A 20,175-nucleotide genomic window follows, 5' to 3' on the forward strand; every position below is an offset into this window, starting at 1 on the left:
GTCTTAACATAAGAGTCATAAGTTGAGACATTGTCTTTGATACAAAAATTATCTCGGTTTTGGTCTTATAGTATATTTTAGACTAAGGACTTTCTATGAAACGCAACCCTTGCTTTTACATACAACACAACGTCGTCATGTCCAACATATTTATGGCAAAATATGTATTTTAAAATCCATCCAGGAATAACAGAATTATTGATTGGCCACAAACATCAATTTCCTTTCACAAAAAGTGGCTTCTATCATGGTTTTGTGTGTACAAGAGTGACTTTGATCCAAGAGCTGGATTTCGAATTCTTGCTTATGGCACGCCATTTTCGTGTCTTCTCGTTGTCATTACAATTAAATCAATAAGATCTTTGTACTGTAGTTATTTACACGATGTCATTTGCTTTCAAAGTAATATAACCATTACCTCATACATGTGTATTTTAGAAATGGCACATGTAACAGTGCCGTTTTTTAGGATTTCCTGCATAACAAGAGCCATGTCAACATGGCCATCCCCCGCCGAATGTGTTTGCTCATTGGAAGAATGTATATATAGTACAGCAGAATAATTCCATTTTAAGAGGACTTTTGGTAATGAAAACTGATGGCTATAGTGATTACAGATTTGAAACCTATGTGAATACTGATGGCTGAAAATAACAAAGGGCAATAACTGAAAAATAATGCAGGTAGGTTATCATTCTTGTGTGCTGCAAACCTCCTCAGTAAAATCTATCCACCTATGAAGTTTCAGGTTGATACCTCAAATACTTTTTGAGAAAAAAATTGAATTGAAAAATTAAGTATGAAAAATAACAAAGGGCAATAACTCTCAAATTATAAAAGGTAGAGTTATCATTCTTGTGCACTGCACACCTCCTGAGTTAGATCTATGCACCTATGAAGTTTCATAATGATATCTCAAAGGCCTTTTGAGTTATGCTCTGGACAAAAATTAATTTTGAAAAATAAAAAAAGGGCAATAACTAAACAATTATGCAGGGTAGAGTTATCATTCTTGTGCGCTGCACTCTTCCTCAATGAGATCCATCCGCCTATGAAGTTTCAAGTTGATACCTCAAATACTTTTTGAGATAAGCTCCGGACAAAATAGTATGAAAAAGAACAAAGGGCAATAACTCAAAAATTGTACAGGGAAGAGTTATCATTCTTGTGCACAGCATTCCTCCTCAATAAAATCTATCCACCTATGACATTTCATGTTGACATCTCAAACACTTTTGAGTTATGCTCCACTCGGGTGAAAAATTAGGTATGAAAAATAACAAAGGGCAATAACTCTAAAATTATGAAAGGTAGAGTTATCATTCTTGTGCACTGCACACCTCCTGAGTGAGATCTATGCACCTATGAAGTTTCATTTTGATATCTCAAAGGCTTTTTGAGTTATGCTCTGGACAAAAATTAATTTTGAAAAATAAAAAAGGGCAATAACTCAAAAATTATGCAGGGTAGAGTTATCATTCTTGTGCACTGCACTCTTCCTCAATGAGATCCATCCACCTATGAAGTTTCAAGTTGATACCTCAAATACTTTTTGAGATAAGCTCCGGACAAAATAGTATGAAAAAGAACAAAGGGCAATAACTCAAAAATTGTACAGGGAAGAGTTATCATTCTTGTGCACAGCATTCCTCCTCAATAAAATCTATCCACCTATGACATTTCATGTTGATATGTCAAACACTTTTTAAGTTATGCTCCACTCAGGTGAAAAATTAGGTATGAAAAATAACAAAGGGCAATAACTCTAAAATTATGAAAGGTAGAGTTATCATTCTTGTGCACTGCACACCTCCTGAGTGAGATCTATGCACCTATGAAGTTTCATGTTGATATCTCATAGGCTTTTGGAGTTATGCTCTGGACAAAAATCAATTTTGAAAAATAACAAAGGGCAATAACTCAAAAATTATGCAGGGTAGAGTTATCATTCTTGTGCACTGCACTCCTCCTCAATGAGGTCTTTCCACCTATGAAGTTTCAAGTTGATTACTCAAATACTTTTAGAGATATGCTCCGGACAAAAATGTCGGACGGAAGGACGGACGGACGGTCGGCCGGACGGACGGAGACTATTTCTATATCCCCGCCGCCTTTTCGGCGGGGGATAATAATATTATGTAACAAGAAGCGACCACTGACTGTCAAATCACACGTCGAACATGACAATAGGGATAAAATACTGGCACACAATGACATTCAAATACAAATACACGTGCAACATCACAAAACGTTAAAAGCCAGTTTAAGACCATGACTTTTCAAGCTGATATCTCATTAACGTTTAAAGGAGAAACCACAATACTACAATAACTCAATAATAATGGAGAGTTATTATACTATTACACTTGTGCTGTGCAATCCTCCTCAATAAGAACAAGATATGTTTGTAAAACATGAATGCCTCCTTTCGGCAACCAATTTTGATTTAATGACCAAAAAATCAATAAGGGTTATCTACTGGTCAGGACTTGTAACTAGGTCATTGTGTCCATAAAGGTTGTGTGCAGCAATTTTATGACAAAGTTATCACACATCTTACCAAATAATTAATTCATAAATTCTATGAATCAAGTAGCCTTAACGACAGCCAATTTGTAATATTATATTAAACCTTAAAATGTGAATACCAAAAGCATTTTTAGTTTAATAAAAAATTTCAACCAAGGCAACTTGAGTTGTTGAGTTATTGGTTGCAAACCGTTTTTACGTACAAAGTCAATGTGACTTTCACTTTTAAATCGATTGGGGTAATATACTGGCAAAGACCAATGCACATATGCCGTTTGATGGCCCATGGGCTGTCAAGTTATTGATCGGGAATCGCTTTTACCTACAAGGTCATATTGACCCTTGACTCCAAAATCAATAGGGGTCATCTACTAGCCAAGACCAATCCCCATACCAAGTTTGAAGTTCCTAGGCCTAAGCGTTCTTTAGTTATTGATAGGAACGCATTTTTACCTACAAGGTCAATGTGACCTTGACATTTGACCCCAAAATCAATAGGGGTAATCTTCTTGCCAAGACCAATTCCAATACCAAGTTTGAAGTTCCTAGGCCTAAGCGTTCTTTAGTTATTTTTCTGGACATTGTTATTTCACACAAGAAGACTTAATTAAATCAGTTATACTATGTAAGTCTCTTAAACTCAAAGTGACCCAAAAACTTGAATTTTTTTTACCCCAGGGACATGAGTTAAATCACTTTTGAAAAAGACCACAAAGCAATGACACATGTCAAAAACCTAAGCTCTTTGCATTACAGTTGCACAAAAGAAGACATAAAAGTGTTTTCCTTTATAAGTCTACATAAACCAAGTCACCCCAGGGCAGGACCAATTTTGATCCCAGGGAATGGCTTTAACAACTTCAGGAGAGACCACAAAATGATACTTCATGCCATAAATTTATGTTCTGTGCATTAGTTTTGGAGGAAAAGAATTTTCAAACATATTTACTTTGAAAGTCTATATTAACTGTGCCCCCCCCCCACCCAAAAGGGTGAGGCCATTCTTGACCACAAAGGCATGATTTAGGTAACTTTTGTTAAGATCAACAAAGCAATATCTATGCTCTGGGCTTGTTTTGTTCATCAAAAAAAATATTTTCCTATGTCCCAATTTTGACCCGAGGGGGATTTATATACCTTTTGCAAGTCCAAAAGGTGATGCTTTATGCCAAATATATGAGCTGTAGGCAAAAGAAGACTTAAATCTATTTTACTACAGAATTTTATATATAAAGTCCAGTGACCCAAGGAAAAGGGCCATTTTTGACCACAGGGACACTATTTAACAGGATACCAAATATCCGAGCTCTGGGCATTGTCATTTTTGAGCAGAGATCTTTAAAAATTTCATTTTCAAAGCTGTGACCTACTGATGTTTTAGAATGGAGCTACATATGTATTTATATAATTTTTGTACAGGACCACCTAGATCATCTGGTGAAGTTTGTTCAAAATCCACAGCATGGTTAAGGAGGTGATTTTTCATACGAATTGTGGATAACAAACAAGATTGCATTTGAGAAAAATGCTATGCCACCGCATTAATACCTAAGCTCTAGGCCTTTTGGGCATTTACAAGAAGGTATTTTAAGTTTTGAAGCCTTGTACCTACAGACAATAAGATTTTTTTATTTTTCACTATATGTATATATTGAAAATCAATGACCCCCGGGGCGGGGGCAATTTTGACCCCAGGGCTATAATTTGAACAATCTTGCTAGAGGTTCACTACACAATGTTTCATGCAAAATATCTAACCTCTAGCATTTGTCAATTGCTAGAAGAAATTTTTTTAAAGTTTTTACTATATACATATAACGAAAACCAATGACCCCTGGGGCGGGGCCGATTTTGACCCCAGGGCTATAATTTGAACAATCTGGGTAGAGGTCTACAACACAATGCCTTATGCTCTAGGCCTTTTGGGTCTTTACAAGTAGGTATTTAAAGTTTTTACTATATGTACATATAGTGAAAATCAATGACCCCCGGGGCCAGGCCGATTTTGACCCTAGGGCTATAATTTGAACAATCTTGGTAGAGGTCTACCAGGCAATGCCTTATGCAAAATATCTAAGCTCTAGGCTATTTGGGTCTTTACAATAAGGTATTTTAAGTTTTTACTATATGTACATATAGTGAAAATCAATGACCCCGGGGCAGGGCCGATTTTGACCCCAGGGCTATAATTTGAACAATCTTGGTAGAGCTCTACCAGACAATGCCTTATGCAAAATATCTAAGCTCTAGGCCTTTTGGGTCTTTACAAGAAGATTTTTTAAATTTATTCTTATAATTCCTTTTGGTTGCCATGGCAACCAGATTTCTGCATGGAATGAAATTCTTTGAACAACTTTGGAAGCCCTTCACCCAAGGATCAATCCTGCCAAGTTTTGTTGAAATTGGACTATTGGTTTTTTCACAAGAAGATTTTTTACGTTCACTATATAATCTAAATAACAATGACCGGGGCGGGGCCTATTTTGACCCCAGGGCTATAATTTGAACAATGTTGGTAGAGGTCTACAAAGACAATGCCTTATGCAAAATATCTAAGCTCTAGGCTATTTGGGTCTTTACAATAAGGTATTTTAAGTTTTTACTATATGTACATATAGTGAAAATCAATGACCCCGGGGCGGGGCCGATTTTGACCCCAGGGCTATAATTTGAACAATCTTGGTAGAGGTCTACCAGACAATGCCTTATGCAAAATATCTAAGCTCTAGGCCTTTTGGGTCTTTACAAGAAGATTTTTTAAATTTGTTCTTATAATTCCTTTTGGTTGCCATGGCAACCAGATTTCTGCATGGAATGAAATTCTTTGAACAACTTTGGAAGCCCTTCACCCAAGGATCAATCCTGCCAAGTTTGGTTGAAATTGGACTACTGGTTTTTCACAAGAAGATTTTTTAAGTTCACTATATAATCTATATAACACACACACACACAAACAAACACACACACAGGTGAATCGCTATATGCCACCGCATCGCAGATGCTGCGGTGGCATAAAAATGATGGACACACTGCCATCACAAAAGCTCACCTCTGACCACTTTGTCCTCTGAGGTAAGCAAAAAAAACAAGAGGGCCATGATGGCCCTGAGGTCGCTCACCTGTATATAGGCCCCCGGAGCGGGGCCAGTTTAAACCCCTGGGCTTTTATTTGAGCAAACTTGGAAGACACCCATTAGAAGATGTTTCATGATGTTAAGTTTTTACTACACACATATAATGAAAAACAATGACCTCCGCCCCCCCCCCCCCCCCCTTGGCAGGGCCAATTTAAGCCCAAGGGCTTTTATTTGGACAAACTTGGTAGACACCAAAAAAAAAATGTTTCCAACTTAAATTCTAACCACTAGCTCATTGGGTTTTTTAAAGAAGATTTTTTAAGTTTTTACTATACACATATAGTTAAAAACAATGACACCACTGGGGCGGGGCGAGTTTTAACTCCAGGGCTTTTATTTGAACAAACTTTGTAGAAACTTACTAGAAGATGTTTCATTCTTAATATCTAAACTCTAGCTATTTGGGTTTTTTCAAAGAAGATTTTTAAGTTTTTGCCATACACATTTAAGGAAAATCAATGACCCCGGGGTGGGGCAAATTTTGACCCCAGGGCTTTTATTTTAACAAACTTTGTAGACACCCATTAGAACATGTTTCATGCTAAATATCTTAGCTCTAGCTCTTTGGGTTCTTTAAAAGAAGATTTTTTAAGTTTTTACTATATGCATATAGGGAAAATCAATGACCCCCTGGGGCGGGGCCAATTTTGACCCCAGGGCTTTTATTTGAACAAACTTGGTAGACACTCACTAGAAGATGTTTCACGCTTAATATCTAAACTCTCGCTATTTGGGTTTTTTCAAATAAGATTTTTTAAGTTTTTGCCATACACATATAAGGAAAATCAATGACCCCCGGGGCGGGGCAATTTTTGACCCCAGAGCTTTTATTTGAACAAACTTTGTAGACACCCATTAGAACATGTTTCATGCTAAATATCTTAGCTCTAGCTCTTTGGGTTCTTTAAAAGAAGATTTTTTAAGTTTTTGCTATACACATATAAGGAAAATCAATGACCCCTGGGGCGGGGCCAATTTTGACCCCAGGGCTTTTATTTGAACACACTTTGTAGACACCCATTAGAACATGTTTCATGCTAAATATCTTAGCTCTAGCTCTTTGGGTTCTTTAAAAGAAGATTTTTTAAGTTTTTACTATATGCATATAGGGAAAATTAATGACCCCCTGGGGCGGGCCAATTTTGACCCCAGGGCTTTTTTTTTGAACAAACTTGGTAGACACCCATTAGAAGATGTTTCATGCTAAATATCTTAGCTCTAGCTCTTTGGGTTCTTTAAAAGAAGATTTTTTAAGTTTTTACTATATGCATATAGGGAAAATCAATGACCCCCTGGGGCGGGGCCAATTTTGACCCCAGGGCTTTTATTTGAACAAACTTGGTAGACACTCACTAGAAGATGTTTCATGCCAAATATCTAAGCTCTAGCTCTTTGGGTTTTTTTAAAAGAAGATATTTAAAGTTTTTTCTTTTGGTTGCCATGGCAACCAGAGTTCTGCATGGAATTAAATTCTTTGAACAAATTTTAAAGGTGACCACTAAAGGAACATTCCTGTGAAGTTTGGATGAAATTGGCTTAGTGGTTTATGAGGAGATGTCATTCAAAGTAAAAGTTTACGGACGGACGGACGCCGGACGGACGGACACCGGACGAAAAGCGATCACAAAAGCTCACCCTGTCACTTTGTGACAGGTGACCTAAAAAGGCTTAATATAAAAATTTGACTTTAGTAGTTACTTCATACAGACTTTCATTAAACTCTACCCTCTCATGAATTCCTCTAATATAAGATTCTATGAAATGACAACTATGTTAGACCCTGTATATAGATGATGAGTACCATTTTATGATGTTGTCCTCCCTACAGTAATCCATATAACCAAACAGCACAATATCAGACTACATTGTATCAATATTCAAAATTTATGTCAACGTGTATAAAGAGCTGTCATCAAATATCAATACAAATCTGGAAAAAAATCAATAATTTTGACAAATTAATTAACTGTCTAGAAAATTACAAAAATTTACCCCAAACACATACGAAAGCAGGTGCCCAGTTAAAGGACTAAAACAATGCTACTTGTATGTTAAGGGCATATTTCATAGCAGTGATTGGAAAAATAGCCAAAACAAAAGAATAACCCTGCAGTGGTCATCTATACACTATTCCCATCACTATTGTATGCACTGAGCAGGTATGAAAATGAAATATACATGTGTAATACTTGTTATATTGACACATTGTCTATATTTCTCATCTGATATTGATATAGTTTTATGTGCTTTGGATTAAATCAATGACAGCTCTACATGACATTGTATGTATTACCCTACATGCAAGCTCAATCAAATAATACAGTTATACATATATCTTTATTATTATCATATCTTATTCAACAGCATCTATTGACCAGAAGAATAGCATTACTGTTAATTCTTTATTATTATTTTTTTACAACTATCTTATCTTTAGAAGCATTCCAACTGACAATTCGTAATTAAAATTATTCCATTAAAATTGCTTCAAATTTTGTTAACGACAATAACGGTAAGTTCCAAACAGTCTTACTTCCCTCAAATCACATCTTTAACACAGCTCCTTTTTTATATACTCGTACTTGTATATAAAATTGACAAATAATTAACAATTTTATTAGTTTTTTTCTATGTATCTGGTGTATATGCAGGACTTCCACTGGTAGCACTGAGATCGTCTTCCGACAACAATCGGTCTATGTAACCCGGTTTTGCATTTGTTTCTTCATTTTTATTCTCCTCTGGGTGTGATTGTTCTGTTTGATGTACAGGGTTAAAAGTACCCGTTAAAGTACAGTCCGCTTCGAGTAAAGTAACATGTTTATCACTTCCAAGGAAGCTAGATGACATTTCAAGTTTATGCATATATACTTTCACTCTCTGTCCTTTCAGATATAGCCTGGAGGAAAAAAAAACAAATAAATAATTTCATTTTCAACTGAGTATATTTTTTTAACCTTATACTATGTAGAATTTCTTAAATTGATGTGTCCAGCATCTATTTGTTTAACTATATTTGTACTATAAATTTTGGTGATAACGCAGGTAAAATTTGAAGTTGGTCAGCCAACAGTATAGAGCATGGCCGGACTGTATGATTGTGCACGCTGGCCTGGGTCTATACTGGTGGTAAAGGTTTTTCAGTTCAAGCAGGTTAATGATTAAAATATATAAACTTTTTAACACATAACAAAAGCACCATCATGGTCTAAGATCATGGTGTAAGATTATTAACAATTCATTCCTTGAGATTTGCCATTCCCCCTTTTTTTGCAACACAGATTTTTATGTACACTATAATTATGTAGTTTCTAAAAGCCTCAATCTGATCAACTAACTTTTGAAGAAGAACACAAGTCAATGATAAAATAAAAATACATGCATATTGTATTAATTGAAGCTTTGGACAAGAGTTCTGCATGGAATAGAAATTTTGAAAAGCAAAAAGGGGAAAAAAATTAAGCAAATACAATACTTGTTCTGTATGGACAAGGCCATTTAACGACAAAGTTATTTTTTACCATGACTGTAGCAATAGTTCAATTTTTTCTCCAAGAAAGTCCACCTAAAAATAATCTTTAGCCTTAAAACAGTAGTAAATTTTACTGTTATCATACATTTTAAAGTGAATAAAACTTTGATTATTTAGGCATAAAAAAGGTATAACAATTTTGCTTTAAGTCAAAGTTAATAAGTGAACCAAATTTTGTTTCAATATTTTGAATGGTATCATTTTCTCTCCAATCAGAAAATCAAAATAAACTTACTCTCTTTGCATTGCTGGCCTTTTGCAAACACAATAAAATTTGGCACCAATATCAATATACAGATCATCATCAACAACATCTACTATCCTTCCTGCCATTGCCTTCTCTTTCAGGTCACCCATCTGGACTAGTCCTGAGTATCTGAACAATGTTGCAAAACTTTGCTTTTCTTCTACTTTTTCTTCAACTATCTCTGCAAAAACATCATTTCAGAATATTATTACATACAATAAACAAACATCATACATACAAACATCAATAACAACAAAAAAAAAACCCATACATTCATCATCTACGTGCATGTGTCTCATTAAATACAATTTTGATGTGTTTAAAGTTAAAGTTCTCACATAAAATCTGTTAACATTTTAACACAGATAAACAACTAAAGTTATGTTACAATTCAAATGGGTACCATATTAGTTGTTCTACAGCCCTAAACAGAAAATATTGCAGAAATGATCCTAATGAATAATTTAGTTTTTCAAACAACCATGTTTTTTGATTCCCAAATTGTGTAAAAGTAAACTGACAATCTCAACCCAGTACACCATATGTGGTCTCATCTGGAAACCTGCATTGTATAGTGAAGCTCTATAATAATCTTAATAGAGCTTCACTAGACAATGTTTCATGCTAAATATCTCAGCTCTAGCCCTAGTAGTTTTGAGTAATGATTTTTTTTTTTTACTATATACATGTACATGTAAGGAAAACACATTGGTCATTACCCCTGGGGTGGGGCCAATTTTGACCCCCGGGCTATAATATGATAGAGGTCCACAAGAAAATGCCTTGCGAAAAATATCTATGCTCTATTCCTTTCTGTTCCCTTGGCAACAAGACTTCTTATTTGGAGGCCCTTCACCAAAAAAACAATCATAGTAAGTTTGGTTGAAATCAGACTTGTGGTTTCTTTAAATTCACAATATGAAATCTATATAACAGACAAACATTGAATTCAGGATAAGTTTCAGCAGTAACAGAGCTCAACAGGACAACCAACTACACATACTAGGTAAGTGGTCTTTAGAAGATGATAAATAAGGTGAGCATAGTGTTTGAAGCATTTGATAATAATCATATAATATCAAGTTAAATTGACATTATGCCCATCAAAGTTGAAATGGTGAGTGTACTGGAAAATGTCATAATAACTTTAATTTTCTTTCAAAATTGTTTTCAAATCATTATTTTGTTACATATAACCAATCAATAACTCTTCTATAAATAACTTTTGGAAATGTTCATTTAATAAAAAGAGTGTGTCCATCTCTATATTTTAAGCAGTATTTTAAAATTTATCCTTATTTTTTATAATTGATTACTGGCCATCATATCATGTTCCAGGAAGCAGTCCTGTGAGACTTTAAATCAGCCCTTGATTTTAGTTTGTGTATCTGACTTCCCTATTCCACTTTCATATTATTGCTAACGCAACAGGAAAACAAGAGCCACTGCCGGGCGGGGGCAACAGTTGACTTCTTTACTTTTTTAAAAAGCAAACAAATAAAAGCAATAAATTTTTAAAAAAATAACTATGTAAATATGATGATACAGTATTATCATACAGACAAGTTAAAAAATGCTTCAGATCAAAATGGGCAAGTAAGTCAAAATCAGATTTTGACGGCCCTGGTCTGTTTGGTCACAAGTGTTCTTTTGTCTATATATATATGAATCAAATCAGTACATAAATAACAAAATGATGTCAACTTAACCAAAATTCAAAACTTTGACCTTGATAATGATGGTCAAGATCATTTAAAAACTCGAGGTATAAAGATAATCCATTCTTAATTACCAAGTTACAGTCACCCATAGTGAAACTGAAAATCAGTGAAAATTAAATATTGACCTTCAATGTCAAGGCCATACATGACTCAAGGTCAATTGGAGTTTGATATACGTGAAGGTCCTGACCTAAAAGATATTGCGTCTAAATATAAGTTAATCCATTTATAAATAACATATTTCAATTCATATATATACAGTTAAACTGCTATGAGTCAGATTTCGATAAGTTGATTTTCTTGAAGTGTTGTGTTAAACTTAAGTTGTAAAAAACTTCCAGTTCCAAGTTCCAACAGTTAACTTGCTATAAAATTCAAACTATATAAACAGACGATATGTCCTAACTGATTCTAATTGACTGTGTAAACACATTCAAGGGAAATAGTAGTCAAAAATGAAGATCTAATTCTTATAAAAATAGTTTTTGCTGCCACTAATACATTCATTTTTCGCAAAATTAAATTTTTTGGCAGATGAAAATGAATTTAGTGTGCCAGTTTTAAAAATATTAGCATCATCCTGTGTTGCTTTTACTAGCAGTCACAGAAAATGTAAATACAGTGATATCATAGAACTTGTGAAATCATAGGAACCAAGTATACAAGTCGAAATTTTAAGTGTCAAATTTTTAGAAGTGTCAAAGTTTTTTCATGGTCAGAATAGAATAAATTGAGTATAAAAATACAGTACTTTTTGTCCAAGATACGAATGGGGTTTGAAGCCCCAAATGCCTTAAAATCCAAATAAAATGTATATTTGTCAATCCTAGCACATATTATTATCGTAAGTTCAACATGGTTAGTCATGGGGCCCTAATATGCCAGAGTTGATTTTATTTTTAACATGTTCTTCTTTTAAATCTGCACTTATTGCCGCACAAACTTTGTAGATACACCCTGTACTTTAATGCCCCAAATTGGGTTATGTACAGTATTGGAAGAAGAAGATCTATAATAATCTATGATTATAGATCTGAAAGTATTAATTTACACGAAGTCCCTTCAACTTTGACTTTAAACCAACATTCTACTGTATATACCAAAACCTATACTTATTTCCGTCTATTAATAATGTAAATGATTTAATAGAGAGCTCGACGAGCTGGCCCAAAAGGCCTGCTCGCAAAGCGAGCTTTACGGTAACGCGAGTACCTGCTAAGTGATGGTTTTGAAAAATTTCGTCCGAAGTATGGAATTGGACACATCGCAACTTTACGAATTACAAGATAACGATAAAAGCCGATGTACTCTGATTGAAAACGGAAGCGTAGACTGGTGTCCTGCGCACTTTTATAGAAACCATAATAGAAAGGGGGAACCAGAATAAACGGAAGCAGTGTTTAAAATACCAAATGACAATTTTAAAACGGAAAATGTAAAATAAAAATGAAAGATTATTTTAAACTATCTTACGGTAAAGGAAAATCGAGCTCGCTTTAAGGCTTTGCCTTTTTCATATTAACGTGTCATATGATTATTTTAAAGTGAAGCAAATCGTCACTAAAGTTAAGCAAAAAAAATTGTGGTGCGAATTGTTATTGGAGCGAATCGAAATCAATTCATATACCCTCGTAAGTAGAATCTATCTGGTCTAAATAAAAATCAAGCCTAGTTTTCTTTGCTCCTGTTTCATCAGAAAATGCTGCAACTGGAACATTTCGTTTGGAGCGATGAATCTTCAGAATATTTCTAAAAATTGACCTCTGGAAAACATTTCGTATGGGGGCAGCCATATTGAATCGATGTTACTCTACTATCCAATCAGAAGCTCGAATACAGCCAAGGCGTTGTAAACGACAAGCTGATTGGATTATCTCTCACCGGAAGCACCAATCGCACATGTATACATGTTTACATTTTAGACATGGCTTCAAACTTAACAAAGCTGTTTGAGTTCTTTTCCTTAATAGGACAATTAAAGGTAACGTTTTGGTTAATGTTTTATATATGAAAATGAGTATGCCGTCATTAGAATAACTGATCTACCTAAATTGACAATTTTGATAGCAAAATACATTAAATAAGTTGTACAGACTACAGTACATGACACATCTCCAATTATTCATGTGCCAGTTGGGTTTGATAATAAATCTCTTTATTTACAGCGTGTACAAAGAACAGGATGGGTTTTACATAAAGTAAGTGACCCGGAGAGTGTAGCTGACCATATGTACAGAATGGCAATGATGTCTTTCTTAGTTGAACCTTCATCTGGATTAAGTAAAGAAAGGTATACATGTATATCAATTTAACAGTGTTTTAAACTGTGTCCTTATTGAGCCTTAAAAAATCTTGCCTGATAACACATGAGCTTTAGATCACATCCAGGGATTTTTTTGGCTTATTTTATAGCAGATATTCGGTCATATTCTGAATTGAAAATAGTATATTATTTTCCAAATTCACAGCAAACAATTCGATCCCCGTTGCAAGTAACAAAATAAAAATATTGAATAGCAAATTCTAAAATCTTTGAAAATAAGGGTTTCTTCACTGTTATGGTGTTTAAATGTTTGAAGATTCCATCCTAGACAGTGATTCTTTGCATTCATTTAATCACTGCAAAATTAGTTCTACTTTTTTTCCCAAATTTTAACAAAACATCGTTGAAATTCCCAATTCCATGGAAATGGGTCATGTTCCCAGAATCCTGGAAAAAACATTGACATCTACCACACACCGTCACAACTATGTGTTGTCATATAACAGACCCTAGTCCAATATACCAGACATTACAGGCTTGTTATAGTTTATCATTATGTCGGTCAAGCCCAAGTTGCTTTGCCCAGAATAAAAAATATCTCAAAGCAACGTCATATTTATAGGACTAAACAGACCCCAAAACAATATTGGCATGCTTGCATATTGGGGGCTACTGTCTCCATTGAAACCCCCAGTTTTAACATAGTCATTTCTAAAACTAAAACAAAATTCACATGAGCAGATTTCAGGATAACTTCTAGTCAAGTATCATCTTAACTCAAAACAGAATAGGCTTTGCTAAACTAGATTCTATCTTTAGATTAGTAAACTTATTTTGATGAGATATCTTGTGTTGCAGACTGTTTATTATGATAACTTGGTAGTGATATTTAATATTCTGACAAGGAAAGGAAACACAGTAGAGTCTGTTTCAGACTGGGTTACTCAGATATGATTTGGTTATGTTGATTATTTCAGATGCATAAAGTTATCACTGGTACATGATTTGGCTGAGTCTATTGTAGGTGACATAGCCCCAGCAGATGGCGTTGATAAAGATGACAAATATAAGAGAGAAAAGGTTAGCATTTGTTTTAATATTTGCTGCAAATTAAAATTTAACCCCTCTTAACCAGTCATTTGCAATCACATCACCTCCACAAGCACAGGTAAGGGCATGAACATGCACCTGGTTTTACCGTTGTCTGTCTGCACCACTAGGTCAATGTAGTGATTTGCCACCAAATGAACCAATTAATATCCAAACAGCAGTACTGTGTCTTTGATATTTCCCATAGGTGGTTGCTAGAGGTGTGGTCTCATTATTGAGTATTATCATTATTTATCTATATTGAATTCATGTTTAGTATCAGCTATGAAATATCTCTTATCTTCATATAGAATTCAGTTGTGTTACTTGGGTGCTAAGAAACCAGGATTTTTGTTGAGCTTAAAATGATTTCTGGTTAGCGTTTGGGACATGACAATAAACTAATGTAACATTCTTTCTTTCATCTGATGTAAGATGTCTGGAAAAGTTTTAGTTTTGCTTTCAAAGCACTAGAAAAATTTGAGTGCATTGTTTTACTGGTAGCTCTTGTTTTGTGTTTTCATAGTATTGATGTATTTTTATATTTATGTTGTTTGGTATGTTTCAGACAGCCATGAGTCATATATCAACTTTAGTGAGTGAAGAAATTGGTTCAGAGCTGATGAGCCTGTGGCTGGTATGGTTTTTGTGTATTTTAGGTTATTTTATTTCAAGTCATACTTACAAGTTTTCGGAAAGTCCTTTGCCATAGTGTATAGTATTTATGTACAGGATTTATGTTGAACATACATTGTTTATAGTATTAAAGTCCAATCTATACAAGCTGTATACAACCTGGCTGTGTACCATATAACCATACACTTTTCCCTTTGCTGCTAAAATTGAGCTTTTTTATATTATTCCCCTTAAAATAACAGTGGTTAGTTTCTAAGGCAAAGCAAGTCTGTAATGGAAATCTAGAAGTATAAAGGTTAAATAGGCATCTTTATAATTATTGGCAAGTTTCCAAGCATTGTAAAATGGATCTTCAAATTACATGTAGTGTTAATTACTTTTTAGTGTACATGCTATTTTGATCTGTACAGAAGCTGCTGTGAAATATGGTATATAAGTGAATGAGCTATCAGGCATTGCTGTAATAAGTTAAGTTGAATACATATGTTATATATGTTATTATATACATGAATATATATGTATTGTTTGTATACAAAGATTTTGCTCAATTTTTGCAGGAATATGAAGAAGAAAAGACTGCGGAAGCTAAGTTTGTAAAAGATCTGGACAAGTTTGATATGATCTTTCAAGCATATGAATATGAACAGTTAGAGAATAAACCAGGCTTTTTACAAGAGTTTTTCGATTCCACAGAAGGTATTAGTAATACTGTGCTTATAAAGAACTCTTTTAGAAACTAAGGGTTACAGGCAATAATTACTGAATTATGTCTGAACTAGCCTGAACATCTTCGTAGACTTATTGAGCGCTACAAATTATTCTGATTCTACCCTGCGGGTAACTCAGATTGCTACACTTTTATATTGAAATATTATATATGTACATGTTAATGGAAATTTGCTAATTTTATAAGAATGAGCTTGCCCTACTTTTAATTTTGAAATGTTCCTTGTTAAAAAGTGAAACCTGTGTTATCCTCTGAATAAAAATCATCCTATAAATAAAGGCAAGTCTGCCAATCCTTTGTTGATTAAAAAAAAAAGGTAACCTCCAAATAAAGCCCACTTGTCTTAAAAGACCATGATCAGTCTCTCCCTTGGATGGCCTTTGTTTAAATCTAAGATAAATACTGATTATCGTGCAGGTGACAGTATAGAACCTGGACTCTCTGACTCTGTACTGATGTTCAAGCTGTCCTGGCTGGACAGTAAATTCTGAGTAATTGTTCGATTTATAAAAACAAAAAGCTACATAAGTCTTCTTATACTGCCTCTGCAAGTTTTGTAATGTATTCTGGAGACTGAGGGTAACTGAAAGAAATCTGGCTGATTTGACATGTTGTTCTTGGGCGTCTGTTGTCTTATTGGATAAATTTTTATTGCCAATATTTGAACATACTGCTTTACTTTACCTGGCTATAAGTTATATCATTTATGAGATGAGGAACTTAAACTTGCAGTGTTTTTTCTTTGGCTGTCATTTGAGATGTTGTGAATATATACTTTGATTGTTAAAAATGTGTGACAATAAGAATGAGTGCTCCACTTTTAATAATGATTTCACATCTATATTAACTTAATCAAATCACTTCTTCTTACAATATAGTACAGACACATTCTGGCATATACAGTAAAACATGTTCCACTCCAGGCAAATTTTGTGTCATGATTTAAAGAGGTTAAGGCAGCTGGCTTTGAGTGACTTATGCCGTACAACCATGGGTTTAAATCTATTCAAGAGCATTGAATTCTTCAAGTGTATAGTAAGCTTTCAGATTTAAATGTGATAATCATAATTATAAGCTTACGGAAGGTCTATGGTTCTACTAAGGTGCAGGGAACAATGCAAGAGGGATTTCCCCAACTATTAAACAAAGTTGCCATAATTATGATACAAGGTGTACAAAACAAAACATTGATTGTTACATGTCTTTCATTTCAGGCAAATTTCGAACAGAAACAGTTCAGACCTGGGTAACAGAATTAGATAGATTAAGGAATCAGTCTTCTCCATTAAGGGGTCACTCAAGTCCTCACACAAGAGATTTTGGCCAGTCATCGTCAAAAAGAGAATCGGCCAGAGTGAAGCCTTTTATACACGGAGAATAGCATAGATTGATATTTATTGTGATTACTTAAAAATCTTGTGGAATTATTTATATAATTCTAAAGGACAGAAGAGTAGAACATGGCTGGGAGTATGATTTATGGTTGCTAAGCAACAAGACAAGCAATAATCAGTCCATGAAAGGAGCATTGTGATCTACTGGTAATCAGTCAGAATTTGTTTTAAAGAACTGATTTTAGAGGTTATTTGTTAATAGTATGATTATACAATGATAATTATGTCCTTTTTTTAAAATAAATGTTTTTGATACGTTTTGGGGAATTGTTGAAATCTTAAATAGACAGTCTAACTTTGAAAAGGTTATATTTTTTCTAGCAGCTTTTTTTTCTATTAAAAGGAACCGGGATATTGAAAAGGGTTTATATAAAAAATGAAAAATTTTGGGTTGTTGTTCATAAATTTTATTGTAAACATCCCCTTGCACAATTCAAAATGGGAAAATTTTTAAAGGAAAAAAAAAAAGAAGAAAAAAAGCAGATTCATAATGGCTGAGCTGGAGAGCCAATCAAAATTTCCAATCTCATAATAGCCAAATTTTCTACTAAAAGCCGTACTTAATTCTGCATAATGGCCTTGTTTTATGTTCATAATGTCGTAATGAACTTCATATTAGCCTTACATTTGAAGTGAAAACGTGCCTAATATTGTAAAGTTAACTAATAATCCGTTGTAAAAGTCTCAATCTGATAAAGGAGGTTCCCTGTATTATAAATTCGTGATAAAGGTTCTTTTCAGGTTACTGAATTATTGAAGCATTCGAGTGTCATTATTTGTCCCTTCATGTACACTGTATATCCAGTAACACAGGAATATGAAAATAACATCGATATCTTGCAAACGTAACGCCGAGTCACCTAAAAGCTATGACCGAAACCATTAACACGACAATTATAATATACTTGTAGTAGATTATATTTAAAGAAATTAATTAGCGCATACGGCTGCTTTTAACTAGCATTACAAATATTTTTTTTAAATGTGTTTATCTTTAAAGATCAATCGTTAGAAGACGACCAAACTACCGTTCTGCAGCCTGCAGTTTCGTCAATAATTGATATATACAATAACGCAATTTTAAGTCATAATTTGTCCCGGTCATGAAAACAATGGATATCCAGTAACACAGGAATATGAAAATAAAATCTTTCTCTTGCAAACGTAACACCGAGTCACCTAAAAGTTATGACCGAAACCAGTAACATGGCAATTATAAACGGACCAAAATATATTATACTTGTAGTTAAAGAAATTATTTAGCGCATACGACTGCTTTTAACTAGCATTACAAATATTTTTTTAAATGTGTTTATCTTTAAAGATCAATCGTTAGAAGACGACCTAACTACCGTTCTGCAGCCTGCAGTTTCGTTAATAATTGATATATACAATAACGCAATTTTAAGGTTTTTTTTTTTTTTTTTTTTTTTGATATTCGGTGTACGTATATATAAGACATGTACCAAACAACATGTCATAAAAAGTAAAAAGAACGATTTATAAAAAATACATGTCCTATATAGGAAGCTAGGAGCTGCACGAGATTGTGCCTGAGTTTCTCAAATAATCGTGAGAGATTTGGCATTTTACATTACCTCTTGAACAGACTAGATCTTGAAAAGTTTGCAATTTTCATATGATATTGGTGTTTCATTGCTTCAGAGGGACCCCCTTCCTTTCCTGATTTTGTTAGCTCGACTATTCGATAAGAATAAGTAGAGCTATTGTAGTCACCCGAGCGTCGGCGTCTGCGTCGGCGTAACCACTTATGTTTAAGTTTTTGTAATAGTTTAAATATTTTCAAAGTCCATTGACATATGGCTTTGAAACTTTGCACACTTGTTCACCATCATTACCCAACCTGTAAACAGGAGGAGGTAATTGTATCAAGCATTTTTTTTACTATCAAGCACTAAGAATAGTCGAGCATTGCTGTCCTACCGACAGCTCTTGTTAACATACTTGAATATTTCATTGACTTTATATTTGAAATAATGCCCTGTCGCCAACTCGCTATATATTTTAGAAGTGCGAATGTGTCTTTTTCCGAAAGATGAGTATATTGTCAAAAACTGACAAATTATCAAGACATTTGTACATAGTAAAGAACCTACTCTCCTGCGCATCGGTCGAATGTTCCACTATCGCTCACTTCTTAAGTCTGAAGTAACGGGAGTGTATTCAGTAAGCTGCGATGGGGGCGTATAAAGAACCGTACTGATGCAAGACATAGTGTCAAAATACATACATGTAGTATGCAATCTGCTTTACATGCCCATTATAATGAGACTTCATTGCTTTAAAATGACACTCTAAATTTTTATATCGAGGTATGTAAAACATATTAATTTGTACCATAGTGGGGACCTTTCTGAGAGTTAAATCGTATACCTGTACGTGCACAGTGCATTAACTGGAGAGCAAGTATAATTAAGTAACCCGCATTCCAGAGCATGCCCATTGATTGACACATTTTTGCTGGGGTTTAAACTTATAGTGACGGAAGAGAAAGGGAAAGCGACAGAAATATCATATTCAGATGCTCGTTCATTGGTTACCTTTTTGTGACAACAGGGAACGTGTTTTTATGTTTGACTATGATACAAAAAGAGAAAGAACATCAAAACACTCGGCAATCTGATTTAATACTCGGGACTACGCACCCCCACCCCCTTCGTACAAATCAGATAGCCTCGTGTTTCGATGCTCTTTCTATTACAAAGTGAGTCGACTGATAGATAGCCAGCCTAGCTATCTATATTTCTTTATTTTGGTTTGTTTAACTTTGCAAGAACAACCACGCCGTATTACCGGCGGCAGTGATGGCAGATCACTGCAGTGATGGCATATATCTGAAAATTACCGATCGACACAGGTAGGTTATAAATTGGCTGTGA

The 20,175-nt window shown here is 34.4% G+C and overlaps 2 protein-coding genes across 2 annotated transcripts; one reads left to right on the forward strand and one right to left on the reverse strand.

Moving 5' to 3' along the window:
• Window positions 1-7,984: 7,984 nt before the first annotated feature.
• LOC132724370 (small ribosomal subunit protein bS1m-like) lies at window positions 7,985-12,984 on the reverse strand. The gene is made up of 3 exons (XM_060709220.1): window positions 12,794-12,984; window positions 9,434-9,626; window positions 7,985-8,565 (listed from the first exon to the last, which is right to left on the reverse strand). The coding sequence occupies exons 1-3, from the start codon at window positions 12,957-12,959 to the stop codon at window positions 8,295-8,297; spliced, it is 630 nt and encodes a 209-aa protein (XP_060565203.1). The 5' UTR covers window positions 12,960-12,984; the 3' UTR covers window positions 7,985-8,294.
• Window positions 12,985-13,001: 17 nt separating this feature from the next.
• LOC132724369 (5'-deoxynucleotidase HDDC2-like) lies at window positions 13,002-17,264 on the forward strand. Its single transcript, XM_060709218.1, has 6 exons — window positions 13,002-13,147; window positions 13,332-13,456; window positions 14,407-14,509; window positions 15,087-15,155; window positions 15,712-15,850; window positions 17,096-17,264. The coding sequence occupies exons 1-6, from the start codon at window positions 13,091-13,093 to the stop codon at window positions 17,260-17,262; spliced, it is 660 nt and encodes a 219-aa protein (XP_060565201.1). The 5' UTR covers window positions 13,002-13,090; the 3' UTR covers window positions 17,263-17,264.
• The last annotated feature ends 2,911 nt before the right edge of the window (window positions 17,265-20,175 follow it).

The sequence above is a fragment of the Ruditapes philippinarum genome, unplaced genomic scaffold, assembly GCF_026571515.1.
Source record: "Ruditapes philippinarum isolate M1 unplaced genomic scaffold, ASM2657151v2 ctg224_1_1_1_1, whole genome shotgun sequence".
NCBI lineage: Eukaryota > Metazoa > Mollusca > Bivalvia > Venerida > Veneridae > Ruditapes > Ruditapes philippinarum.

Coding starts and splice junctions, on each gene's coding strand:
- LOC132724370 (XM_060709220.1), bottom strand. CDS start 12,959: ATGGCTGCCCCCATACGAAATGTTTTCCAGAGGTCAATTTTTAGAAAT. Junction 9,627..12,793: donor GATAGATTCTACTTACGAGG/GTATATGAATTG, acceptor ATGTTTTTGCAG/AGATAGTTGAAGAAAAAGTA. Junction 8,566..9,433: donor AGGCCAGCAATGCAAAGAGA/GTAAGTTTATTT, acceptor TTTTTCCTCCAG/GCTATATCTGAAAGGACAGA.
- LOC132724369 (XM_060709218.1), top strand. CDS start 13,091: ATGGCTTCAAACTTAACAAAGCTGTTTGAGTTCTTTTCCTTAATAGGA. Junction 13,457..14,406: donor TCTGGATTAAGTAAAGAAAG/GTATACATGTAT, acceptor TGATTATTTCAG/ATGCATAAAGTTATCACTGG. Junction 15,156..15,711: donor AGCTGATGAGCCTGTGGCTG/GTATGGTTTTTG, acceptor CAATTTTTGCAG/GAATATGAAGAAGAAAAGAC.